General features: G+C 43.8%; 1 protein-coding gene across 6 annotated transcripts in view; it reads left to right on the top strand.

Moving 5' to 3' along the window:
- VSTM4 (V-set and transmembrane domain containing 4) overlaps positions 1–17869 on the top strand; it is a 101937-nt gene that overhangs the window by 71478 nt on the left and 12590 nt on the right. For 4 of the 6 annotated variants that reach the window (XM_032312402.1, XM_032312404.1, XM_032312400.1 and 1 more), the window contains one exon: positions 1913–5708. The exons of the other annotated variants lie outside the window; for them this stretch is intronic. In XM_032312402.1, the coding sequence (XP_032168293.1) occupies positions 1913–2044 (132 nt within the window). In that variant the 3' untranslated portion in view covers positions 2045–5708. Of the gene's footprint in view, positions 1–1912; positions 5709–17869 lie in introns of those variants that run through there. 6 annotated transcript variants of the gene reach the window in all.

Genomic DNA, 17869 nt, shown 5'->3' with positions numbered 1-17869 from the left:
CACATGAAAAATATCTAACCTCATTGGCATCATGGCAATGCAAGTTAAAAAGCATAAAATTTACAGGTAGGAAGATGGCTAAAATGAAATGCTTGTTTCTTTTTTTTTCTTTCTTTCTTTGGGCATGTATCCAGTTTTATCTGTTTGTCAGATTCTCTTTATATTACTTTATGTTTCATATTTCAATAATTATTCCTTGCCAATTTTGTTAAACTTCGTCCCTACATCCTAAACAGTTTGAACTAAATATTTACTAGTTTTATTATTATTCTTTCTTGATCTAATGTCTTTCTTGATCTAATGTCTTTCTTGATCTAATATCTTTATTGGCCTTTATATTTGAGCAGTTTGCTTGGGAATGGAATTCTGGTTTTATAAACTTTTTCCAGTCTGTTCTGGGAAATATGCTGAGCCCCTCATGTGCATTTCCATTTACTTCCCATATTGCTCAGTGTAAATGCCAAATTCCATACTGTGGCCTATAATGCCCTATATCCATACAGGCCACATATGTCATAAATTTTTTAGTAGCCCCATTAAAGAAGTAAAAAGAAACAGGTGAAACCAATTTAACAGTATGGCTTATTTAACCCAAATAGCAAACAGATTATCATTTAAACATATAATCTATGCAAAAATTATTAATGAGATATTTTACATGTTTTTTGTTCTCCAAAGCCTTCAAAATCCAGTGTATATTTTACCCCTACTGCACATCTTGTTTCAGAGTCATGTTTTCAGGGCTTAAAAGCCACATTTGACTAGAGGCTACCACATTGGAAAGCTCAGCTGTGTATGGTCCAGCTCTCATTACCTCTTTCACATCATTTTTGCCACTGTCTCCCTTCTTAGTTCCCCTCTGGCCACCCTGGCCTCCTTGCTGGTCCTTAAACATACCAAGCATGTTCTGGAAGGGCCTTTGCACCAGGTGTTCACTCTGCCTGGACCATTATCCCTAGGTTGTGCTTGCGGCTTGTCACTCATGCCATAAGGTCTCTACGCAGCCATCACCTTGATGGAGAAACTTTCCTGAAATCCTACATAGAACACCGCTCACCCTCTAATGCAGTCCCCATGACAGGCACCCAACATATTCTATATGTATCTGTTAACTACCTGTTAACTTGCATTACCGCGATGTCCTCCGTGCCCAGAGCAGGGTCCAGCATGAGGGAGACGTGTTAATGACGGCACACCTGCTCCAAGGAGTAGTTTCTGTCATTCTGCTTTTACAGATGGGCAGAGGGAGATGCACGTTCAGTGAGGGGCACTTCCCCAACTGTGCATCCCTGCACGTATGTGTGAGTAAGTGTCTGTCTTTTTCAGATCTTTCCTTCTTGTTCTTATATTTATCAGCAAACTCAAGAAAGGATCTGCCTTGTAAATTTTCCCACCATACTTTGTCTCCAAGTTGCTCAGGAGCTGTTGCTTCTAATCCAAAATTTTAGCCCTGGTAACAGCAGAAACAGCTATTTACTGACACTCTGTGGATCTGAGAGAGAGAGAGAGCCAAAAAGTGCTTTTGGCATGTTGTTGTGGTTAATCCTCACAATAAGGTCCCCTCTCTTGATCTCTGGTTTTGCATATGAGGACACACTCTCTGTTTAAGAAAAGCTAGTTCCTACAACTCACAGGAGTAGCAATCCACTTCCTGTGACGACGGTGCTGCTGCCCCAGTGGACGGCCCCTTGGCAGTGTCGCCGATCCTAAATGGACAATTTCTCTAGTCCACAGCCTGAGCAGGGAACATCTCTCATTTATCCATTAAACAAAAATCAGTTGTGCACTTTTCGGGGACAGAATGCTTCATTAAGCACTTTGGGACCACCAGCAAACAGATTGGAGTAAACAGCATTTTCAAACACGACTCCTGTCTTAGTCACAAGTCTGAGTTGCTGAGTTTTGTTTGCAGGTGCGTTCGAGCTGGGGTGCTCCTCTCAGGGCTGATGCAACCTCGGTCATTCTTCGTCTTCATGGAAAGCAAGTTGGGGCAGTTATATGCGTTTCAGAGGGGATCGTTGTTTTATGGAAGTATCTCCAATAAGAACTGCTAGTTGCCAAATTATATGTGGATCATTTATGAGGTGAAAAGACCTAAAATTTTCTATATCAGAATTTTCCAAAAATGAGACCATTTGGAAACCAGTTTCTACCCATATTAATAGACAATAAAGAAAAGAGCTGACTTTGAATGGGACTCTGTCTGACCAGCAGTTTAGAGTCAAAAATACCAGGCCTAGCATCTGCAGGTTTTAGTTAATATTAAGATTTATTTTCCCAGGCAGGGGGCAACACTGACCTTCGTCTCAATTGGGTCGATATTAAGCTCTCAGATCAATAAGTCTTGATGGGAGCTGAAACTAAAGTTGATAGATACTTGTTGACTCACAGAGGCCTTGGTGTGTGTTTTAGGAAATAACCTGGAGACATTTCTTTTTCGGGGCTTGGTACTAGTTGGGGCTTTTTTTTCTGTCGCTGTTCCCTTTTGCCACCATCTGTGTAAAACAGTGCTTCCTGGAGTGCTCGTGAGCTGCAGAGCCCCCCAGCCCTTTTTCTAGAGGGACGTTAGCACACACTCGCCCTGAGAAGCCACGCTGCTCGCTGCCTCCAGTGACTCCTGGACAACAAGGGAGAATCTGTATTTACTGAGCACCTACTATGTGCCGGCTACTCTGTGAGGAGCTCACAATCTCCTTCTCACTCATGTTAAGTGCCCACGTGAGCTCCTGGTGGGAACCTCTGGACACTGGTGGGCAAAAATGACCCATGCCTTTCCTTGTGTTTTCTTCCTCAAAGCATGAAAGCAGGAATCTTTTTGTATATTTTCAAGACAACGTGACATTTTGTAGAAAATACGGATGCCAGAGCCTGATAGTGGTTGGAAAGTCTAAAAGGTAGGATTCAAGAAGGAAACAAAGAGATGAGGAAGGTACTTTAGGCATTTTATAATCAGGATACCAAAACTAATCCTCCTTTTTAAATAATAAAGCAAACCCAGAAGCCAGCTTTCGAGGTGACCTCATCTGAGAGGGAGGCTGTGCGCGATCACACAGCGTCTCTCTGACTGACCATGGGATCGGTTGTTTTCTAACACTAAACACTGACCGTGACGCATTGTTCTTACATCAGAGGTTCTTCGTCCTTTTGGGGACAAGGCAGTACTTTCACAACCCCCCAAAAGTGTAGTTCTCCTTTCAGCTAGGGAGAAGGATTGGCACTAGCTCAAGACCCCCTGAAGCCTTCTGGGGACCCCCGCCTCCAGAGCCCTCCAGTACTCACTGAGCTAATGCAGATGCTTCCAGGAAAAGCTGTCCCGGCTCCCTGGTTTCTGAAGAGACAGAGAAAGCCAGAAGTGCTCTTGACTGATTGTTATTGTGCTGGGTCAGTTATAACTTGGAGGCCGAGAGGAGGAGGAGGAAACCATTTTGGTGATGTGGAGGCAAGAGCTCAGTGCTTCACGGATAGCCACAGAAGGACGGATCTGAGGGGAGAGCGGTCAGCACCCCAGAACGAACCACAAGAGAAGAGAAAGAGGTCCTTTGGGCTCAGCGGACCTTCACCCACTCCTACCTCTGAGCCTGCGCCCTCCTCGCTGAGGTTGGCTCCGTGCCTCACCCCTGAGCCTCTGTAATGAAGGCACTGGGATAGCACTCGGGAGCTGGAAGGCTCGGGCCACCTCTCTTCTCTGAGGAAGAAATGACCCATTGTGAGCAGAAGACTGAAGCCACAGAGAAATCAGGCACATCACGGCTTCCTTCTCACACGTTCCCCTGCGGGTCTCCTGTATCCTGCCTGTCCCACTCAGATCCATCCTCCACGCTGCTGCCCAGAGATCCTTCTCGACCACAGCTCCAACCATGTCATCACCCTGTTGAAAATGCTCTCGGGGCTCCCTTCTTGCTTCCAGGATGAAACGTGGCTTCCTGTGTGGGCTGTCTCCCGTTGGCTCCAGGACCCCGGGGGCCCCGCCAGTCCTGCCCTGCACCACTCACCTCCGGACTCACTTCTTGTGGAGCCCTTCTTCCCTCAGAGTCCCACTTACCCCCGACCCGGAGAACATCAGTGACGCCCCTGCATGTCAGGGAGCTCCCCATCACCCACCCTCGTGGCACTTTTCAATGAAACTCTCATTTTGGACCCTTCGAGGCATTAATGTCCTTGTCCCTGGAGGTAAACATGGGTTGTCTGCCACCAGCCCAGCTGACTGCTTTGCTTCCTGGTGGTGACCCTGCCTCAGGTGGTTAGGCTGCGTCTCCTCCTCCACCTCTCCGGGATATTAGCTGTCTCTGGGCTGCTCTTTTTCTTGAACAGATGACCCAGGAGAGTGAACACCTGCACGGGTGCAGCCACTATGTGGCAGCCTGCCCCTTCCCTCACTTGGGTCTTCAAGGCAGTGCCTGACTAGTCCTTCTGACTGTTTATGGTACAGTCCCTTGGAGGCTCCACCTGCTCCCCCAAATTAACTACAGCGCACACTGATGACTCACCCCCAGCCCTGCTCCACCTGGATATGCCTGCGCCCAGGAATGGCTGTCCCGTCCAGAATCTGGGTGCCTTTGCCCCCTCCCCACCCCCACCACGTGCGGTGGTGAGAACTACTTCTCAGTATGTCCAGGCTTCTCCCTGTCCCCCTACTCACTGCCGTAACTGGCTCACATGCCCACTGCCTCCCCATCCATCTGACCTCAGGGCCTCTCCGTGGGACCCCCACAGCACCTGACCTGTATTTTAGCACTTCCCACACCACTCTGAAGCTGCCCGATTTCATTTTCTCCTCCACTAGCATCATGTGGCTCCTTTTACAAAGTGACTTCTGCATTTCTTACACTACAGTTCTCCACACTGTGGACACCTTAGATGGTGGAGACAGGATGGGCTGCTTTTTTAAAAATTGTGCTCAAATGTACATGACATAAAATTCACCTTAACCATTTTTTAGTATATAGTTCAGTAGTGTTGAGTGTCTCCACATTGCTGTACAGATCATCTCCAGAACTCTTTTCATCTTGCAAAGCTCTGTACTCATTAAATAATGCTCACTATCCCCTTGTTCCTGGAACCTGTCCTTCTTCTCTCTGTCCCTATAAATTTGGCGACTCTAGGTACCTCGTGCAAGTGGAATCACATAGTCTTTTTTTTTTCTCTTTTTGAGATCACATTTTTCTTTTTGTGACTGGCTGATCTCACTTAGCACAACACTGTCAAGGACCATCCGTGTTGCAACATGTGTCAGAATTTCTTTCTTTTTTGGTTTTTAGTAAGGTGGAATAATATTTCCTTGAATGTATATACCACAGTTTGCCTATCCATTCCTCTGTCCATAGACATTTGAGTGGCTTGTACCTGTTAGCTATTGTGAATAACACTGCTGTGAACGTGAATGTACCAATACATTTCTGAGTTCTTGATTTCAGTTCTTTTGGATACATACCTAGAAGTAGAGTTGCCGAGTCATATGGTAATTATATTTTTAATTTTTTGAGGAACTGCCCTACTGGTTTCCACAGCAGCTGTGCCATTTTATATTCCCACTAACAGTGCGCAAGGATTCAATTTCTCTACATCTTTGCCAACACTGCTATCTTCTGTTTATTGGGGGTTGTTGTTATTGTTGTTCTGCTAGTAGCCATTTTAGTGGGTGTGGGATGGTATCTCATAGTGGTTTTCTTTAACACTTCCCTGACAATTAGTGATGTTGAGCATCTTTTTGGCCATTTGTATATCTTCTTTGGAGAAATGTCTGTTTGAGTCATTCCCCTGTTGTTTTTTTTATTTTAAAACCAAGTTGTTTGTTTTGTTGTTGTTGTTGAGTTATAGAAGCTCTTTATATATTCTAGATATTAATCTCTTAACAGATATTATAATTTGCAAATATTTTTATCCATTCTGTAGATTGCCTTTTTCCTCTCTTGATTATGTTCTTTGATGCACAGGAATTTTAAATTAGCACTAGTTTCAAAATCATCAAGGACTTGTCCTCCTCATCACTGTGTCCCCAGTAGAGGAGCTGGAGCTTGTAGAACATGTGTGGAATGAATGAACGATTGAGGACAGAGATCTGTGATTGGAGCTCTGAGTCCTCACTGCTCAAAGTGTTGTCTATGGTCTAGCAGTCCGGGCATCCCCTGGAAGCTAGTTGAAAAGTTGAAACTTACACTCTACTGTAGACCTACTGAATGAGAATCTGCAGTTCTACAAGATCCCAGATGAATCTGATGAACATGAAGGTTTGAAAGTTGCTCTGAATAACTATCAAACTCAGTAGCCAGCTCTGGTTGGGTCATGGCCAATAAGACAGAGTCTGTCACATCTGGACTGACTTTATATTTTAGTAAAGAGTTCAGCCCACTGCGTGGGTTTTCTTATTTACCAACAGAGAGAAAATTAAATGCGAGAATCCGCTTCTAAAGGGTACGGTGAGTTTCCTTCATTCCTGAGGACCTTTCCTGGACAGCGTATCCCTGCGTCAGCCAGGGGTAGCTCTGCCCTGTGATCTCCGAGGGCCTCTGACAGGCAGAGTGTTCTGACACGTAGAGAGAGTGTGACCGAACCTGCCCGCCTGGGGTTCCCTCGAGCTCACTATCTGCAGTACACCTGCCTTCTCTCATGGATTCTTAAAGATCAGAGCACTCCCAGTGGACACACAGAGGTTGTGGTTCATTCCAGCAGAGCTGAGAGGGAACCTGTCTGAAGAACCGCCTTCCACTAAGTGGTCAGCCCAGGACCCAGATACCTCACCTTGTCCCACGTTTTCCCGGTATCAGGAAAGAAGCCCCTTCTTCCGGCCCCGTTTCACTATCGAGAACATCCTGCCAAGACCAGAAAGAGTTTCTCTCTGATCCGTAGCAGAACAGGGCTTGGAGGCACATTAGGCACCAGTGATAGAATTCTGAGAGGATTTTAATAATAACCCAAATCCCAGCAAAATTATTTCCAGAGGACACGCATTTCAGGTTTCTTGAAGGATGTTTATAATAAGCCAGAGAATTTCTCTTGTTGTCGTTAATGGGCTAGAACTGGTTTCAGTTAAATTTTACATGAAAAGGATATATTAACCTGCATAAAATATGTTCATAATCTCGATTTAAAATTAAAAAGAAGAAAAAACCCCACAACCACATGTACAATATATTGCCCCAAGTAAAAGCCTTGGGAAAAAAACAAAAACTTTGCTGGTACCACGCTAGTACCATTTTTACAGAGATAAAAATTCTATGCTCCCCTCGGTACACATGCATATCCCATTATTGTCACAGGGAGTTATGTATGTTGACTGGAGGGAAGAATAGATGCTGAGCTTCGGAAGGGATGAGAGGAAGGAAACAGAAGTCATTTGGTTTCACGGGTTTGCTCCAGTCCGGAGAGAGCAGGCCGCGGGGCCCCGGGTAAGCACAAGGCGGTCCTCAAGGAGGTGAAGCAGGCCCCCCCACTGGCCCCAAGTGGAGGTGGAATCTGATTAGTCTCCTGTTAGGGACTGTCAACTCTGTCACAGGGATGTCACCTCCCAGGCCCTCTGCTGCTTGGCATTGACCAGAGACAGCCACCTGGCTGGATGCTTCTCAGCTGTGTCAGAGGCCAGTGGAGGTCGCTGGAGGCTCTGATTTTATTCATGGTGGGCCAAGCGACGCTCTTGCTCTCCAGGAAGACTGGTAGCACCTTAAGCACTCGTGAGGAACCCCCTTTTGGGAGATGGTAGGGATCCTACTCCACAAGTGAGTGCTGTAGGAGAAGCCCGCCTCACCTCGTCTGAGGAGAATAATGTGACCTTGTGCTCTGAGGAGGAAGGTGACTCGGGACTGACCACCTCAGGACTGTGGTCCTTGTTTACTGTGTCATTAGGCGGTCCTGTCACATTGCAGTCTTCCACATACCTGTTCATTCCTCACACATTTATTGAGTGCCGGCACACAGTGTGCTAGGAGCTGTGGGGACAGGTGCAATGAGCCTTAGAACCTCCTGACCGAGGGGAACAGGTGGCAGAGAGGGAAGCTGGGCTAGAGGTTGACCGAGGCTGGGGGGAGGCCTGAAGGTCCTGCAGGTCCAGCCCCATGAGTGGCCCCACCATGTGGCACAGGCCCATCTTGTTCCTGGGGGTCCTGGAGAGGCCCACTCTGGGAAGACCCAGCCCTGTGTGTCTGCAGGGACCGTCCCTTCAGAGCGGTGGCTTGTTTTCCGGCTCAGCTCAGCTGATTTGCCGCTTTTATTGGGCACTTCGTTGTTGGGATCATTGCACTGCTGGGAAATTTTTTTTAAACCTTTTTACTCTATTTTATTTTTGTAATCTCGTGAAACAATATCATTTGTACTCACATCTGATTTTTTTTAATTGAAAAAGCTGATTTCATTTAAAACCTCAGTTTTGAGTGCAAAACATTTCAGAATTGTTATTGAAAGACTTTTTCAATCTCAAATAGAGAATACTAAAAAAAAAAAAGTGCCATTTTGGGGGAAAAAAAAGAAAAGAAAAAAAAATCACGGTATTTGTGACATCAAGCTAAGTATTCAGAATATCCAGAAGGAAATCTGGATGTGAAATTCTGAGTTCCTGAAGATCTAATAGAGCACTGACGGGATTTTATGGCCCTGGAGCCGGATTTAATTCTAATTTATTATTATAACTTCCAAAAGCTGAATTCATACATTCCAACAAGCCTGTGTGATGTCCAGAATTCCCGTGCATGTGTGATTCGGGCACACACAGAAAGTTGAAGATTGCAAACTGTGAATTCAATCGTGTGGACCCATTGCTCACATTACATATGAATTCAACAAATGGGCCAGCATACCTGCTCTTATTTTATGTCTGGTCTTACTGCTCGGTTTGTGTCCTGTGCACTGTGCCCTTGACATAATGCTTGTGGTGGCGATGGTGATGGTGACGGTGGTGACGTGATGAAGATGATGATGGCGATGACGGTAATGACTCAGACCCTTCCCTTCCATGGCACTCTCCGCTATCCCCGTGCTTGTCCCTAGGAACGCTGACACAACCTGACCTAAGATTGCTGTTGGCTCCATCTCCCCGATGAGGCAGGGAGCTCAGGGAGGTAAGGACTGGCACCAGATCACCCACTGGGAAGTGACAGTACAGGGTCTGGTTGGGCACTTGGCCTCGGGTCCCTGTTTGTCCCCTCCCCGGGCTCCGTGGCCTCTCATTGAGAGCACTCAAGAAAGTTCTAGTCCATGTTTTGGAGTGGTTTCTGTCTTGACCTCACTATCTGGGTTTTTATATGATGAAAGTTGCGATAGTGATCCTACTTGGGGGCACTGGACTGGGGCTGGTAGTTCGGAATATCCATTTGTTAAGGTTAGAAAGTGAAGTTCCTCCCGTAGGCTCTCATTTCTCTGCAGTTGCCAGATTTTTATTTGGCTTGCATTCTTGAAGCCGTTTTCTGTGTATGTACACACTTATTATATCCATCTTTCTCTCTATATATTCCCAAAGTGTATACACAGTCAGCCCACAAGCAGTGTAGGTCATGGTTACAGATTATGACAAAGGATTAACGTGTGCCAACTTCCCTAAAAATGAGAATGATCTGAAACAAAATGATTACACATTGAAATGTTTTCTCACTAATAATATATGTCAGGTTCATATTTCCATGTCAGTACATATGTACACCCATACTGTTCTTTTAATAACTGCAAAGTGTCATGGTATCATTTCTTTCATCTATCTACCTGATAGCATCATATGTCAATATTTTAACTTATGAAGTTGATAGCCATGCAGATTTATATGATTCCAGGAAGTAGAACCTAGGTATCCTTCTTCTTGGTAGAATGTGCTCACGGAAACCCTAAATAGGCTGAAAGAGAAAAAAAATCCCATGGGTCTGCTCATGATTTCCAAAAGCATCCCCTCGCTGTACTCCTAAGGCCCAGGATATTCAGAGAAAGGTTTTTCCCGCAGCGTCAGACTTTCTTTCATTTCATCTTAAACTCATTCAGTCAATCCTGTAAAAATGTGCACTGACTCTCCCCTGTGTGCCAAGGAGCACCTGAATCAGGCACCTTCCGGGAAGCTAAGTTTCAGCCAGTGGCGTGCTCCAGCCCACGTCTGTCCACAAGAGAAAACAAATTCCTTTGGCATCATGAAATTTACACATGTAAGTCAGCCAGTGCCATAAAGCAGAACATTTTTCTTGAAGAACGAGTTGCTCACAGTTTCCCAGCACACTCTAGGATGCAGCAGTGAAGGGTGGACAGAGTCCGTGCTTTTGCGGAGCTGGGCGGCGTGCTTGGAGACTAGCTCTAGCACCAGTGCCCCTGCTTCCTAGCTGGTGACCTCAAGCCTGCCATTTCTGTGACTTTGTTTCTACCTGGGTAAAACGATGACGATGATAAGAGTGCTTCCTGTGTAGAGTTAGGTGCTATGATTACATTCTGGTGGGAGAAGGCAGATGAACAGGACTTTATAATTCCAAGGAGTGATATGTGGTCTGCAGAGCTGTACTGCAGAGCAAATGAACCAGGAAGGACAGCGTTTGATGGAGAAAGTGCCTCCTTGGAACAAAGGCCCAGTAAAGTAAGGGAGCAAGCCACACTGCTATTTGGGGAAGAAATTCCAGGCAGAGAGTGCAGCCCGGGCAAGGGCCCTGAGGTGGGCTCTGGACAAGGAGTACTGTGCGGGTGTGTCTGACACACACCAGGAGGCCAGTCTGGCTGGAGCATTGGTCAGCAAGGCGGATGTGTGGTGTGAACTGAGGTCAGAGGATTCCTGGGACAAAATCATGAAGGATCAGTATCCTGATAGGGACTCTAGATTTTATTCTATGTATAATAAGAAACCAGTGGAGAATTTTGTGCAGAGAAGTGAGTGGTTTGACTTATTGTTTTAGAAGGATCAACTTTACCACTATGCATTATAGATATAAATAAATATATATATAATATATTTAATATATAATATAAAAATATATATATAATATATATAATATAAAAATTCTCTCTCTATATATATATCTTACTGGATGTATTTGGCACTGACCTGAGGTCCAGTGGCATCCATCAGAATCTGGCAGGTGGCGTTTTCCAAATGATTTTTGAGTGTCTTCTTCTCTCTGCTTCTAAGTATTTCAAAGGGACCAACTGTCAAAACAACACTTGTCTGTACTCTATAATAAAAATTATCGGAATAATAATAAGCGAGCCCTTGTGTAGTATTTACTATTTCCCGACAAGGTCATTTTCTAAGTGCATTACACATATTAATGCATTTAATCTTCAAAATAACCTTGTGGGATAGATACTATCATGAGTCTCACTTTATAGATAAGGAAATGGAGGCATAGGGAAGCCGAGAAACTCACCTAGGGTCACAGAGCAGGAAAACAGCAGTCTTTCTGTCCCTGAGAATCTATGCTGTTATGTACCACCACATAGACTCTGGAAGCCCAGACACTCTGTGAGTCAGAGTGTTAAGGATTCCAGTTGACTGGAAGACGGAGGGTTCAAAATCGAAGATTCTCATAGCGGGCTCCTACGTAGAAGGAGATAATCAAACACTCTCTTTTTCTAAACATAAATATTCTTTTGAACAATACTGCCAGTAAAAGTACTTTTGGAAGGAAGCTGGGAAAACATACATCTATGGTCCATGGGGAAAAGAAAATGAGTGTCTGTATTAGATCACGGAGCTAATCACCGCTATAACTGTGCCACTACGAAAAGTTTCATGTGTCAGGACCCTCCCCAAGAGCTTTATCTATAATCACATTTTAGCTTCCAAACATACATTGGTGAAATCTAGAGACCTCCATCTGTCTGATGACTTGTAAAGCCTTGGGCCTTTTCTGTGCGTGGCTTTAGCGTTCTATAGCTGGTCGCCTCTGAGCGTCCTCAGAGCAATTAGCCAGGGGCATGTGACTTTCCATCATGTCATAGTCATTCTGGGAATGCGCTTTGCTAAACATCCTTTGAATTCTCCAGAGTCAAGAGCATGATGCGAATTTGCTCTGCTCAAGAGTTCCAAGTGACTTCATCCAACCCTCGGTGCCAAAAACCTGGATACAACTTTGAAATCTTAATCTCCTTCCAAAACTTCTCTCCTAAGTTCCAGAGCCTTTCAAATCCTTCCAGAGTCATAGAGAACACTGGTTCATTGGCTATCAATTCTGAATAATCATGTGAAAGCCAGGCATGGGGAAGGAATTTGGGCAGATACAATCCTGAGGTTTATGGAAGTCTGAAGCAACAGACGAAGGAGGCATTATGTGCCTGTGTGCCGCTGTGTGACGACCAAGGCTCCTGGTCTCTAGACCCTGGCTCAGAATGTCAAGAGGCACCCATCCGTGTCAGCAGTCACAGCTGCATGCTGAATTTGGGGAGTGTGGCTGAATCCCAACCCTCCCCTCAGAGTGAGGATTCTGGTATCAGTTATGTTGCTGAAGCCAGAGGTCCTAGTGGACCAGTGATCTTACCACTAAGGAGATGGTGAGTAGACCTGGCATGTGACTCCAGAAGTTCCCTCATAAAATTCCACTGGCCTTCTCTAGTGCTACCCTTTCACTGCTTAGCTTCCTAGTTCCACCTGTCCAGTGGACTTCTCTACTCAAAGGTCTGTTCCCAGGGGCGCCTGGGTGGCTCAGTTGGTTAAGCCTTTGACTCTTGATTTCGGCTCAGGTCATGATCTCAGGGTCTTGAGATCGAGCCCCACTTCAGGCTCTGCCCTTGATGCAGAGTCTCTCTCTCTCTCTCCCTCTGCTCCTCCCTGTCCTCACTCTCTATCCCTAAAATAAATAGATAAATAAAATCTTTAAAAAAAAAAAAAAGTCTGCTGCCACCTGACACAGAGTGTGGCCAAAGCAGAGTACGCCAGTCGGCTGACCTGTGGAATTCAAAATTAAGTCAAGTTCATATCCAAGGCTTGTCAGTAACTGGACCAGTGAGAACGATGGCATAGTTTTCTTTCCAGAGGTTGGACCTACGGCTACCTGTCCAGGGCCCGCCATCAAATAGAGCCTCGCCCACAGCACTGCCTCCACATCTTTGGTGGCTGGAGTCCTGTGTGTGGGCGTCGTGAGGGGAGCATTTGTTTTACTAGGTATTCCTCTGTTGAATAAAAAATGAGCACTTATCTTGAAGGGGGAAGAGGAAGTCTGCCCTTGATAATATGTAATTCTCTCTTGGGCAAATAGATTCCTGATAGTGCAAGTCGGTAGAACTGCAATCACATTTTTTAACTCTAAGGTGACGTTAGCATAAACATCCCCATGTCCTAGTTATTGATCTTTTGCTCAGATAATGCTATTACCCAATTGAACTTCTGACATTGGAGAACTTGCAGTGGCTGCAATTCCATTTTTCTTTTATTCCTGCAACTTAATTCAACGTGCACATCCAGCTGTGATCTCTAGGAAAAAAATGTTGTTTTGCAGGAGTCTGCATTGGAATGTTCAATCAGCCTTTCTCTCCCTCTCTCTCTCTCTTTTTTCTCTCTGTCTCAATCCTGGTAAGAATGTTAAGTTTGGGTTTGAATCCTGGAATGAAATACTCAGAAACTACCAATTAGGAGCTTGAAGTGTGCTGTGTCCCCAAGAGGTGCACGACTTCTGAATTCTTGGGGGTTGACTTCTCTAGTGTGAGCCATGTCCAGTAAATCCTTCCCCATAGATCCACTTTCCATAATCAATACTCTAAAACCAGGGGAAAGAAGAGCTTAATTTAGAAGTGGGAAATCCAGCCTGGGGACTGTCATCTGCTGTTGAGTGTCTCACCACTGGCAGCACAGAAAAATGGGCCATGGAAGACTTGGCATTTCACTGCACACTGACCTCATTACACCTAGAGTCCAGAAGGTTCCATCACTGCGTGAGAAAACTGGTTTGTGTGATGATGCTTTCCGAAGCCTTCCGAGGGGAAGTTGTGCTATGTGAGAATGTAATCTGGCTCAGTGGTGGTCAGTGTGCTATTGAGTACAAGCCTAGGATCTGTGAGGTCCTTAGGGACAGTGGAAGGGTCACACAGCTGATATCTGAGCCCAGGTCCAAAGTGGTCCTATAGCCATTCTCTGCTGGCAGCCCCAAGTTGCTGGCCTCAGGGCTGGTCTCCTTGCCTCCTCTCCATGAACATTTCCACCAACCTAGAGAAGAATTTTTCAGATTTCCATTCAGACCTTTCTTTGATGCATCAACACATGTCTGTGTGTGAACCTCCATCCCCTCTTGCTTATTGAGTCCCCTTCCAGAAAAAGGAATGGATTCTCCCTTGGCTGGGAGAAAATGTATCCAAAGTGAGATTACAGGTACATAAAGCAAAGAAGAGGTTTAGAACAGGCAAGATCCCAAGCAGTGGAACAGAAATCCCAAGCCCTTATTGGAGGAATAGAGAACTGGCCAGGGGTCTCTATAGGCTGAGAGGGAAAAGAAAATAAAACCAAACAGTCCTGATGAAGAGAAAATGGAGCAGATGCTTCTCTCATGTTTGGAAAGTTCTAGGGCCTTTTCTAAAGGATCCCGTCAGACCTGCTCAGCAGTTGGTCCATGTTCCCTCCTTCCTGTTTCTTCCCTCTCCTGCTCTCCGGTGAATACAGCAACATCAGACCCAAGTGTCCGGGGCCTGGAAATCCTGCTTCTAGGAGTTTCTTTTGTGTCTGAGAGAAGTCTAAAGCAGCTGGGTGGGTGTGGACAGCCCACTGGAGATCACTGAAGGTTGTGCTCTGGAGTGCGCATACATTTCTGTGTGAGTAGGAAGGGGTCTAGAAGACGGGCTGCAGGGTCCTCACCCCAGCTGGGCCCTCTTGCATCACTCACCTTAACCTTCACTTGCTGCTCCTGGCTCCTGGCTTTCCTACCAGTTCTACAGTTTCACTGGTAATTAATGACTCTCATCATTTGCTCCAAGTTGCTTCTCCCCTGAACCTTCCACGGAAGCATCCGGGCAAAAACAAGGTGGCTTGGTGAGAACTGGTAAGGAGTTTGCATTTACAGCCTTCCGTTGGCCATCAGGAATTTGTTTCCAGTTAAACAAGCTGGGAAGTGTAATTAAGCACATGGTTGATCGTGACAGCCAAGTGTGAATGCCAGAAAAACAAAAGGATCTTTAAACGTGCCAAGGACCGACATTACGCATCTTCTGTGGGAAACTGTATACACTTCACGTCGTGGAGCCTCCTGTGTGCTGCCTCATAGCTTCAATCAAATTATTATATCCCAGAAATATGCATAAGGGAAATGATTCTACACATTTTATGGTGGGTTGTTGCTTGTAGCAGTAATTGAAGTACCTTTCCACTTATGAAAGTACTAATTTTATTTGTTTTTATTGCTTTTCTAGATGCAATTATTTATTTAGTGTGCTTTGGCTTTATTGAATTATGTTTACTATAGAAACATCATAAAAATGTATGAAAACAACACATCAGCCCAGCCAGCCTGGTGACCTGTATTGAGAAAGCTAGTGTTATTTTTCATATCCAAACGTAATGGAATAACTTAAGAATAAACAGATAATCCACACTAGAAAACAATGCAATTTCAAAGTAATGTGATAAAACACCTGGACAATGTGATTTCCTAAATCCGGGTTCTAAAATTTACATGAGCTAGGTTTTTGCGTGCTTCTTGGAGGACACATGGCATTTCTAAATGGAATCATTATAATGTGAAATGTAATTAAAAGAAAAGCAAGATGTAAACGGGATTTTTATTGGCTTGGAATCTATGGACAACTAGGAAGCCATGTAAAGACTGTTGATGTCCAAAGACCAGCAGGAGGCTCTCATCCCTATAAATGTCCTTGGAAATTTAAAAATGGCCAATCTGTGAAGGTCGCTTGGCATTCGTACTGGCTGTAGGAGTTTAGGAACTCTCCTTGTCTCTTGCTTCCTGTCTCTGTTAGGATGCTCCATTTCAGAAGAAAAGAGGCTTTTTGCTTTCGGCATTCTTTTTAAGAAACTTAAATCGAATGTGAATGATTTACTTGTCCTGAATCTTGGCTCGATAACGAAGGTGGAAGCATGAAAAATCAAAAATCTAAACAAAACAATACAACCAAAGCCAAGAAACCAAAATGACAAACAGGTTGCTTAAAAGCAAGTCATGTGTCTTTTTATGACTGTAAATTAGTGACTGACTCTTATTTTTCTGATTATGACTTCAAAACTAATTAATGTGTTGCTTATGTACATGTGCCTACTAGAAGATGTGAGAAGCTTCAACAAATTGCACACTAACTTGTGGGTCTCCCTTCGGCCATCTAGATTACATCAGTGGAGGGCATCATGGATTCGTACCAGGTGTTTGATTTCCAAGCAGGTTCCAAGGACTTTCTAAGCATGTAGAATAGAAGCACACGTGTTTGCCCAAATGATAGTAAAACATATAGTACATGTATGGTTCCAGCATTCTTTTTTTTTTTTTTTTAAGATTTTATTTATTTGTTTGACAGACAGAGATCACTAGTAGGCAGAGAGGCAGAGAGAGAGAGAGGAGGAAGCAGGCTTCCCACTGAGCAGAGAGCCCGATGCAGGGCTCAATCCCAGGACCCCGAGATCACGACCCGAGCCAAAGGCAGAGGCTTTAACCCCTGAGCCACCCAGGCACCCCTCCATCATTCTTTTTAAAGACTGCACCATATACCCACTGTATGAACACAGTGGACGTCCTGCTGACGTCCATTGAAGTGTTTCCAGATTCTTGTTTGTACCAACAAACACCTCCACTAACGATATACAGGACCCATTTCTTCTGTTTCTTTGGGCAATCTTTCTTCTTTAATGTTTGTTAACACACAAGACAAAAAGTGATGTCTGATTTTAAATCGTGATTCTCTTAGTACCTCTCAATGAGAGGTTGAGTCTCATTTGTATGGGTAAGAGCCTTGTAATTTCCTTTCCTGTGAACTATCTGGTCTGTCTGTTGTACTTTCGTTTAATTTTCTGATGGATTATTGGCTATAATCTTTGTTGAATTGTAAGGTCTTTTGATATGAGTTGCAAATATTTTCTTCTTCATTATTTAATGGTCCTTTTGCTTTATTTAGGAAATATTTTGCCATCTATGGCACGAAGATGTACATATCTATTTTGTACTGATCCTGGAGTATTGTGTAAAATACCTTCTATACACTGAAGTTATTTTTAAAAAATGTCCCCACACATTCTTCTAGCACTTCTTATGAATTTATTTTCCACATTAAAATTTTAAATTTTTCTGGGATTTGTCTGGTGTAAAGAATGACGTAGGGATTTTTTTTTTTAATGACTACCCAAGTGTCTTAACACTATTTATTGAAAAATAATAATTTATTTTATTATTCCAGGTTCATTTCTAGACTTCCTCATCAGTTTCATTGATGTATAGGTGTATTCCTTTGCCAGTACCACAGTATTTTACTTATTACAGCCTTAGATTTTAATATCACTAGAATTGGATTACTAGTATTTTTTACATATTTATTTAATAAATATATTTATAATTTACAATTATTTAATGAATATATTTATATAATATAACATATTTATTATATATAGAAATATATTTATCTTTAATAAAAGTGCTTATTTATTATTAAGTTTGATATGTAACATGGTATAAGTTTAAGGTATACCTGTGCTATTTTGATACCTTTATATATTGTAATATGATTGCCATTGTAGCGATGTTTATCACATTACATAATTATACATGGACATACACGTGTACATAATTATAGCACAGTATTATTGTCTACATGGATTGTCCTGTGCATTAGATCTCAGTGCCTTATTACTGCTCATTACAAGTTTGTACCCTTATGCACCATCACTCTGATTTGACTCCTCTCATTCCCCAGATTACCACCATTTTACTCTCTGCTTTTTATAAGTTTAACTTTGGGAGATTCCACGTATAAGTAATATCATACAGAACTTGTCTTTCTCTGT

Source organism: Mustela erminea, chromosome 14 (genome assembly GCF_009829155.1).
Source record: "Mustela erminea isolate mMusErm1 chromosome 14, mMusErm1.Pri, whole genome shotgun sequence".
NCBI lineage: Eukaryota > Metazoa > Chordata > Mammalia > Carnivora > Mustelidae > Mustela > Mustela erminea.
This window is presented reverse-complemented; position numbering and strand designations above follow the sequence as displayed.